The 9,603-nt window shown below is 37.8% G+C and overlaps 1 protein-coding gene across 1 annotated transcript in view; it reads right to left on the reverse strand.

The window, feature by feature from the left end:
- LOC107587842 (RAC-gamma serine/threonine-protein kinase) overlaps positions 1-9,603 on the reverse strand; it is a 35,274-nt gene that overhangs the window by 4,591 nt on the left and 21,080 nt on the right. Inside the window, exons 9-11 of the mRNA XM_016275802.1 lie at positions 5,170-5,384; positions 1,812-1,899; positions 986-1,088 (exon numbers count right to left, since the gene is read on the reverse strand). Coding sequence (XP_016131288.1) covers positions 986-1,088; positions 1,812-1,899; positions 5,170-5,384 — 406 coding nt within the window. The remainder of the gene's footprint in view (positions 1-985; positions 1,089-1,811; positions 1,900-5,169; positions 5,385-9,603) is intronic.

Genomic DNA, 9,603 nt, shown 5'->3' on the forward strand with positions numbered 1-9,603 from the left:
GGAGCTGATCCGTGCTGGTTGCGGAGGAAATACAACAGCTTTGCGCTGTGGATCGCCGGATCGGCTTTCGCCGTGGACAAAGCGGAGTCCAGCCCGGGTTCGTCACATGTGGTGGCCGCAAGCCTGCCGGACGCTCCTTCGTCGAATCCGCCGGCTGTGCCATTCTCAAACCCTCCGGCCGTTCCTCACTCTAGGCCACCGCCGCTCATTCAAGCCCGCCGTGTGTGGCACTGTTTTGTTGTGAAGCGAAACTACTTTGTTTAGCCTTCCAAAAGAGGACACGACTAGAATGATTTTGGTTACTATGAAAATGCTTTCTGCTACTTGTATAAGAGTGCAGTAACTCTGTTTGAAACATTTTAACATCCTAAAATATATATTAATCATAGTGCTGTCAAAGGATTAATCGCATCCAAAATAAAGTTTTTTGTTTACATAATATATGTATGTGTACTGTGTATATTTATTATGTATATATAAATACAAACACATGCATGCATATATTTAAGAAAAATTTGTTGTTTATATATTAAATATATTTATATATAATATAAAATATAATAATATAAATGTATATACGTACATGTAAATATTTTCAAAATATATACTGTATGTGTGTGTATTTATATATACATAATAAATAAAGACAGTACACATACATATATTATATAAACAAATAAACAAAAATTGGATGCGATGTATTTATGTGAGATGAAAATCAGATGACACTTTAAGAATAATTCATGGATATAACCAGATAACCAGGTCACAAACCTTCTTAATAATTGTGTGTGAACAAAAAAGTGTCACCTATAGTTTTCAGGTGATTGAGATTTGTGCCAAAAAATGATCTAGTACACAGCATACACCTTATGACTGAGAAGATAATTAAGTCAGCACAACATCATGCATGTTTTCTTGAATATACTTTTGTGTCATTACAGAACTGTCAATGTATGCAGAGATAAACAACAGACAAACTCACATTTTTCAGGAGGGGTTATTGTAATCGTCTGAGCTGTGAACTCTTCATCGAAATATCTGGTATCTGTCTCTGACGACACCTGAGGCTTGAAGGGAGGTATCAGCTGAGGAAGGAAGAGGGGGATGAAAAAAAAACACAGAACACCTGTTTGTGCAGATCTGACACTGCATATAGTATGGCGAGCTGGAGGGCTCGATCTAACGCCTCTGAACCGCACCTCCTCTGCCAACCATTGTGCTATTTGTGTTCAAGTGACAGTGACCTATTAGTGCATCGAGTCACACATAACCTCTGTCTTAACATGCACCATTAAAAGTATTTTGGTTGTCTGCACTTTTAAAGCTTTTTTTCCTCAGTAAAAAATGATGCCTGACTTTTCTACAATGGCATCAATGACTAATAAACTTTGGCTTTTCCATGATGTTGCATCCACATATAAAGAGGTCGAAATAAAGTTAAATGCCACTTTTATTATCTATGAAAGCTTGTTTCTGACCTGGAAAATAAAATGATGACATATAAATATGAAGTTGTGAAACATCAAGTCACAGTTACAAGAAACTGTTGTAATTACAAGAAAAAAAGTTATCGTTTTTAAAGACATTCTGTTTTAACTGATGTAGAGATGGACTTTAATATCAAGGGGTGCGTTTCTCAAAAGCATTGTAAGCTAAGTTGATGGTAGAGACCTTTGGTGGCAATGGATCTACAATCTACTTAGGCTTATGAAGCTTTTGGGAAACAGCCCAGGTCAACATAAAAAAAAAAAAGTAAGTGGATCTTCATATGTAGTGGTGAAGGCAGGACAGCATAAACTCCGAGTTACCTTTTTATCATAGACATCCTGCCAGTCAATTCCCGCAAAGAAACTATGTCGCATAATTTCTTTAGCATCATCTGGACCTCCACCAAGTCTGACAGGAAAACAACAGGAAGCAACATGTATTTAGTCACAAGACAACTTATGATCTTACAGCAGTTAGTTCCTGTCTAAATAAGTGCTGTAACAGAAGTGACAAAGAAAGACCAGTTGAAATGTGTTAAGAACATAGACCACACAGATCAATATTGTTATGACTGACCTCTTATTGGGATCTTTGATGAGCAGGCCTGACAGTAGGGACTTGGCGTCAGCAGAGAGCGTCCTGGGGAACTTGATGTCCTCCATTAGGATGAGCTCAAAGAGCTTCTCGTGGTCCTGATTGTAGAAAGGCAGTCGACCACACATCATCTCATACATGACCACACCGAGACCCCACCAGTCCACCGCACGGCCGTAATCATTGTCCTCCAGCACCTGAGAACAAACACACGCATACAAACATCCCTGCATGAAAGCATTCATGATCAACCCAAGATATCAAAATCAAAACATGTACAAGCACAGGGACACTTTGTACAGAAAAAATATAGATCTTAAATGTTAAATATGTTAGTGTTAACCTGTTTAACATTTAATAATTATTGCATAAACACTCAAAAATATGGATGTCTCCGCACCAGTGTTGTGCAAGATTCAGAATTGAATAACTGGCTCAATTTCAGCTCACAAATGTGAATTTGAATTGAACTGGACACACCCCACAGGAAAGAGATATTTAATGACTTGTAATTCTAAAATATATCCATCCAACAATCTATCCATGCATCTAACCTTCAATCCATCCATCCATCCAACTGTCTATCCATTCATAAGGCCTATAAACCTTCAAAAAGCTTTCTCCCCAAAACTTCAAAATTCAAACAAAGTCTGTCTTGACAAATGCCTCTTTTCTAGTTAAAATTACAGTCATACAAGGAATTGAATTGTAGTTTAAAAGGCGATCTCAATTCAATTCCGAATGATGCACAATCCTATGAAGAGCTTGGCAAATGTATTTCAGAATAAGTTGCTCATGTGTAACATAACACTAAATCAATTTCATCTCCATAAGAGTCATCACAGCTAAGAGTTCCTAAATGAATGGCAGTCAGGAACATCAGTGCTAATATATGAATATCAGTGGCTGATAATGGCAGCACTTCACACACTCTTATTGTGCTTCTCATCAGCAAACTCATGTCAGCGTGAGCCAGCTCTGTCTCTTCGCCCCATCAGTGTTAGACTGATAAAAGCATCTAAACATTCATTCTGCACCGGTGCATCAGGTCAAAGATCCAGCACAGGATACAGTTGGAATTTGGAAGCACAATCCTAAAAGCCTGATATTGTTGGATCAAAGCTATGCTTTTGGGCAAGCGTCCCAGGCCCCAATTACCGAGGATGCTCATACACACCTTACCGGTAGCTCTTATGAATCTATGTGGCGGCTAGAGTTAGCGTGCAATGTAGAGGAGCTCTTCAGAGCGGAGAGTCGTGATTAATACGTCTGAATAATGACAAGGCTGGTTGACACAGAGCCAGTTAAGCATATGCTCAGAGTGGTGTTATAACGATGTCTCCTCTCTGATCTTTAAAAACAGGCAGACCTGCACAAGTCAACAGCAGCATTCATTACTCTGTCTGATTCGGGAGCACAATGTGAACGCAGGGCTAACAACCTCCATACAGTGAGATGGGTGTATATGACTACTCCACTTAAGTTATAAATGTCAGAGCAAATCTTCTGAATGGTACATTGTGTGCTTTGAACAACACTTAACATTCAAAAGTTTGAGATCTACAAGATTTTTTATTTATTTTTAGAAATTTAGATTTTTACTCCGCAAGGACACATTAAATTAACAATAAGAGACTGTATAAGGACATTTTTAATGTTAAAAAATATATCTATTTCAATAAATGCCGTTTTTACCTTTCTATTTATCAAAGAATCACAGTTTCTATAAAAATCCAAAAAAAAGCATCAACATTGATAATTATTTTTAAAAAAGTACCAAATCAGCATATTAGAATGATTTCTGAAGGATCATGTGACACTGAAGACTGCAGTAATGGCTGCTGAAAATTCAGCTTTGCATCACAGGAATGAATTACATTTTAAAATATATTCAAATAGAAAAAAGTCCTTTTAAATTGTAATATTATTTCACAATATTACTGTTTGGTAACACTTTAGTATAGAGGACCAATTCTCACTATTAACTAGTTGCTTATTAGCATGCCTATTATTAACATTTGCTTTTTATTAGTACTTATAAAGCACTTATTCTGCATGACCTTATTCTACCCAATACCTACACGTAACAACTACCTTACTAACTATTAATAAGCAGCAAATTAGGAGTTTATGGTTTATTAGGAGCAAACCATAGTTAATGGTTTGTTAATAGCGAAAATTGGATCTTAAAATAAAGTGTGACCCACCTAATAAATGCAGCCTTGATGAGCTTAAAATACTTCTTTTAAAAACATTAACTAATATGTTTCTATAACTAATAATTAATTGCATTATTTACTGAACATGGTTATCTTTTACCATATTTCCATTGCAGCTGTTACATACAGTGAAGTTTACATGCATTAAGTGTCATCCAAAACAAATCACTAAACACTATTTTTTCTTAAAAAGAAACTGAATGGATCCTTTATCATTTCCAGTGCAGAAGTTAATGTGCGTTACAGTGATTTTACCACCGCTAAATAATAAGAGAGTGAAAGTGTGTTCAAATTACATGGACAGAATGTGTGTTTTTGCACGTCTAAGTCCAGGACTGGACAGGACCGTGTGTTCTGGAAACAAACAGGAGCGTAAGCGAGGACGAGGACACTGTTCATGTGTGCGTGGCATGTATGGGCGGATTGTGCTGTTTGTCCTGGGAGTGTACGTGAGCAGCTCGGCTGCAGGCAGTATTTATATATACATAATAAATAAAGACAGTACACATACATATATTATATAAACAAAAACCTTTATTTTGGATGCGATGTATTTATGTGAGATGAAAATCAGATGACACTTTAAGAATAATTCATGGATATAACCAGGCAACTTCTTCACCAACCTTCTTAATAATTGTGTGTGAACAAAAAAGTGTCACCTATAGTTTTCAGGTGATTGAGATTTGTGCCAAAAAATGATCTAGTACACAGCATACACCTTATGACTGAGAAGATAATTAAGTCAGCACAACATCATGCATGTTTTCTTGAATATACTTTTGTGTCATTACAGAACTGTCAATGTATGCAGAGATAAACAACAGACACATAGACCACACAGATCAATATTGTTATGACTGACCTCTTATTGGGATCTTTGATGAGCAGGCCTGACAGTAGGGACTTGGCGTCAGCAGAGAGCGTCCTGGGGAACTTGATGTCCTCCATTAGGATGAGCTCAAAGAGCTTCTCGTGGTCCTGATTGTAGAAAGGCAGTCGACCACACATCATCTCATACATGACCACACCGAGACCCCACCAGTCCACCGCACGGCCGTAATCATTGTCCTCCAGCACCTGAGAACAAACACACGCATACAAACATCCCTGCATGAAAGCATTCATGATCAACCCAAGATATCAAAATCAAAACATGTACAAGCACAGGGACACTTTGTACAGAAAAAATATAGATCTTAAATGTTAAATATGTTAGTGTTAACCTGTTTAACATTTAATAATTATTGCATAAACACTCAAAAATATGGATGTCTCCGCACCAGTGTTGTGCAAGATTCAGAATTGAATAACTGGCTCAATTTCAGCTCACAAATGTGAATTTGAATTGAACTGGACACACCCCACAGGAAAGAGATATTTAATGACTTGTAATTCTAAAATATATCCATCCAACAATCTATCCATGCATCTAACCTTCAATCCATCCATCCATCCAACTGTCTATCCATTCATAAGGCCTATAAACCTTCAAAAAGCTTTCTCCCCAAAACTTCAAAATTCAAACAAAGTCTGTCTTGACAAATGCCTCTTTTCTAGTTAAAATTACAGTCATACAAGGAATTGAATTGTAGTTTAAAAGGCGATCTCAATTCAATTCCGAATGATGCACAATCCTATGAAGAGCTTGGCAAATGTATTTCAGAATAAGTTGCTCATGTGTAACATAACACTAAATCAATTTCATCTCCATAAGAGTCATCACAGCTAAGAGTTCCTAAATGAATGGCAGTCAGGAACATCAGTGCTAATATATGAATATCAGTGGCTGATAATGGCAGCACTTCACACACTCTTATTGTGCTTCTCATCAGCAAACTCATGTCAGCGTGAGCCAGCTCTGTCTCTTCGCCCCATCAGTGTTAGACTGATAAAAGCATCTAAACATTCATTCTGCACCGGTGCATCAGGTCAAAGATCCAGCACAGGATACAGTTGGAATTTGGAAGCACAATCCTAAAAGCCTGATATTGTTGGATCAAAGCTATGCTTTTGGGCAAGCGTCCCAGGCCCCAATTACCGAGGATGCTCATACACACCTTACCGGTAGCTCTTATGAATCTATGTGGCGGCTAGAGTTAGCGTGCAATGTAGAGGAGCTCTTCAGAGCGGAGAGTCGTGATTAATACGTCTGAATAATGACAAGGCTGGTTGACACAGAGCCAGTTAAGCATATGCTCAGAGTGGTGTTATAACGATGTCTCCTCTCTGATCTTTAAAAACAGGCAGACCTGCACAAGTCAACAGCAGCATTCATTACTCTGTCTGATTCGGGAGCACAATGTGAACGCAGGGCTAACAACCTCCATACAGTGAGATGGGTGTATATGACTACTCCACTTAAGTTATAAATGTCAGAGCAAATCTTCTGAATGGTACATTGTGTGCTTTGAACAACACTTAACATTCAAAAGTTTGAGATCTACAAGATTTTTTATTTATTTTTAGAAATTTAGATTTTTACTCCGCAAGGACACATTAAATTAACAATAAGAGACTGTATAAGGACATTTTTAATGTTAAAAAATATATCTATTTCAATAAATGCCGTTTTTACCTTTCTATTTATCAAAGAATCACAGTTTCTATAAAAATCCAAAAAAAAGCATCAACATTGATAATTATTTTTAAAAAAGTACCAAGTCAGCATATTAGAATGATTTCTGAAGGATCATGTGACACTGAAGACTGCAGTAATGGCTGCTGAAAATTCAGCTTTGCATCACAGGAATGAATTACATTTTAAAATATATTCAAATAGAAAAAAGTCCTTTTAAATTGTAATATTATTTCACAATATTACTGTTTGGTAACACTTTAGTATAGAGGACCAATTCTCACTATTAACTAGTTGCTTATTAGCATGCCTATTATTAACATTTGCTTTTTATTAGTACTTATAAAGCACTTATTCTGCATGACCATATTCTACCCAATACCTACACGTAACAACTACCTTACTAACTATTAATAAGCAGCAAATTAGGAGTTTATGGTTTATTAGGAGCAAACCATAGTTAATGGTTTGTTAATAGCGAAAATTGGATCTTAAAATAAAGTGTGACCCACCTAATAAATGCAGCCTTGATGAGCTTAAAATACTTCTTTTAAAAACATTAACTAATATGTTTCTATAACTAATAATTAATTGCATTATTTACTGAACATGGTTATCTTTTACCATATTTCCATTGCAGCTGTTACATACAGTGAAGTTTACATGCATTAAGTGTCATCCAAAACAAATCACTAAACACTATTTTTTCTTAAAAAGAAACTGAATGGATCCTTTATCATTTCCAGTGCAGAAGTTAATGTGCGTTACAGTGATTTTACCACCGCTAAATAATAAGAGAGTGAAAGTGTGTTCAAATTACATGGACAGAATGTGTGTTTTTGCACGTCTAAGTCCAGGACTGGACAGGACCGTGTGTTCTGGAAACAAACAGGAGCGTAAGCGAGGACGAGGACACTGTTCATGTGTGCGTGGCATGTATGGGCGGATTGTGCTGTTTGTCCTGGGAGTGTACGTGAGCAGCTCGGCTGCAGGCAGGGATGCGATTAATGCACACAGAGCCAGTTGGGGTCTCCCTGTTCCAGAGCCACAGGCGAGGAGGAGCGGCCGCAGGGGAGGAACAGGCCCCTGCTCGGACAGCCATGTGGCAGGGCTGCTGCTCCCAGGACTGGGCCCTTGGCAAGGCTGGCCTGGGAGGGATGGGACAGAGAGCCTGTGGCTCCACCAGCCCAGTTCCCCAGCAGGGCAGTGGAACAGACAGCCTCCATGAGCTTATCCCACTTTGGCCGGGCTACACGAGGACGCTTGTGCACATGCACACAAATAGGGGTGTGCAAAGTGCATACAAATATATGCGTGCATACTGTAAACACGCACGGATCACCGTATGCACGCTTACCTGCTGCTAAGCACCTGTACGCATCCTTCAAGAAAATTAACGCTAGCCACACCTGCATGCTGACAAACGCATGTCCTGTAGGCTCATTTACAAAAAGCTAATGTGCTCTGAATCACACCTGGAAGCTAGCGATAATGTGTTTTATTGGTAGCAAACATGCTGTAGAAATGCTGCAATTACAAAATGCTAAAGATGAGACAGATGAGAACTCAATGACAGATGACATACAGCTTGTGAAAGCGAACTGTTATTAGAGAAGTATTTCTGTAAATGTATCTTCATTCATTCTCATTAGCACTTAAAACATTTGGTGAGGGCCAAATTGAATCGAAACTATTCCAATTTCACTTCTGTAACCCTAAAAGTATTTTTTTCCCTCTAAATATCTTTCACACTCTCTCTCTCTCTTTCTTATTTTTCTCTCTCTCTCTAATCCCCCTCTACTTTGCATCTCCAGGACTTGGCTCAGGCTGTGCTCTGTTATTTTTACACCAGTACGGCAGTATAGATTTCCAGGTTTCCCAGCCACCTTCTTCCAACCTTCCCCATCTGCCACCATCTGCCGTATATAGAGAGAGAGAGAGAGAGAGAGAGAGAGAGAGATTAGAAAATAACATTTAATCTATTTTAATATTTCCACAAAAATATTTAAGCAATAGGAAACCATGATACATTTTTATATCATGATACATACACACACATACACATATATACACACACACACACACACACATATATATATTTATATATACAGTTGTTGTCAGAATTATTGGCACCCTTGGTAAATATGATCAAAGGCGGCTGTGAAAATAAATCTGCATTGTTAATCATTTTGATCTTTTATTTTAAAAATTCACATAAATCTAACCTTTCATTGGAGAATAAGAATTTAAAATGGGGGGAAATATCATTGACATAAATGTTTTTCTCTAATACACATTGGACACAATTAACGGCACCTTTTTATTCAATGCTTTTTGAAACCTTAATTTGTCATAATAACAGCTCTGCGTTTTCTTATATAATGCCTGATGAGGTTAGAGAGCACCTGACAAGAGATCAGAGACAATCCCTTCATCCAGAATCTCTCCAGACCCTTCAGATTCCCAGCTCCATGATGGTGCTTCTCCTCTTCAGTTCACCACACTCCTTTTCTATAGGGTTCAGGTCAGGGAACTGGAATGGCCATAGCAGAAGCTTGGTTTTGTGCCCAGTGACCCATTTTTGTGTTGTTTGTTTTTGGATTATTGTCCGGTTGGAAGATCCAAACATGGCCCATTATAAGATTTCTAACAGAGTCAGTCACTTTTAGATTTTTTATCTGTTGGTATTTGATAGAATCAAAGATGCCATGTATCTAAACA

This window comes from Sinocyclocheilus grahami, unplaced genomic scaffold (genome assembly GCF_001515645.1).
Source record: "Sinocyclocheilus grahami isolate Dianchi unplaced genomic scaffold, SAMN03320097.WGS_v1.1 scaffold96.1, whole genome shotgun sequence".
NCBI classification, from domain to species: domain Eukaryota; kingdom Metazoa; phylum Chordata; class Actinopteri; order Cypriniformes; family Cyprinidae; genus Sinocyclocheilus; species Sinocyclocheilus grahami.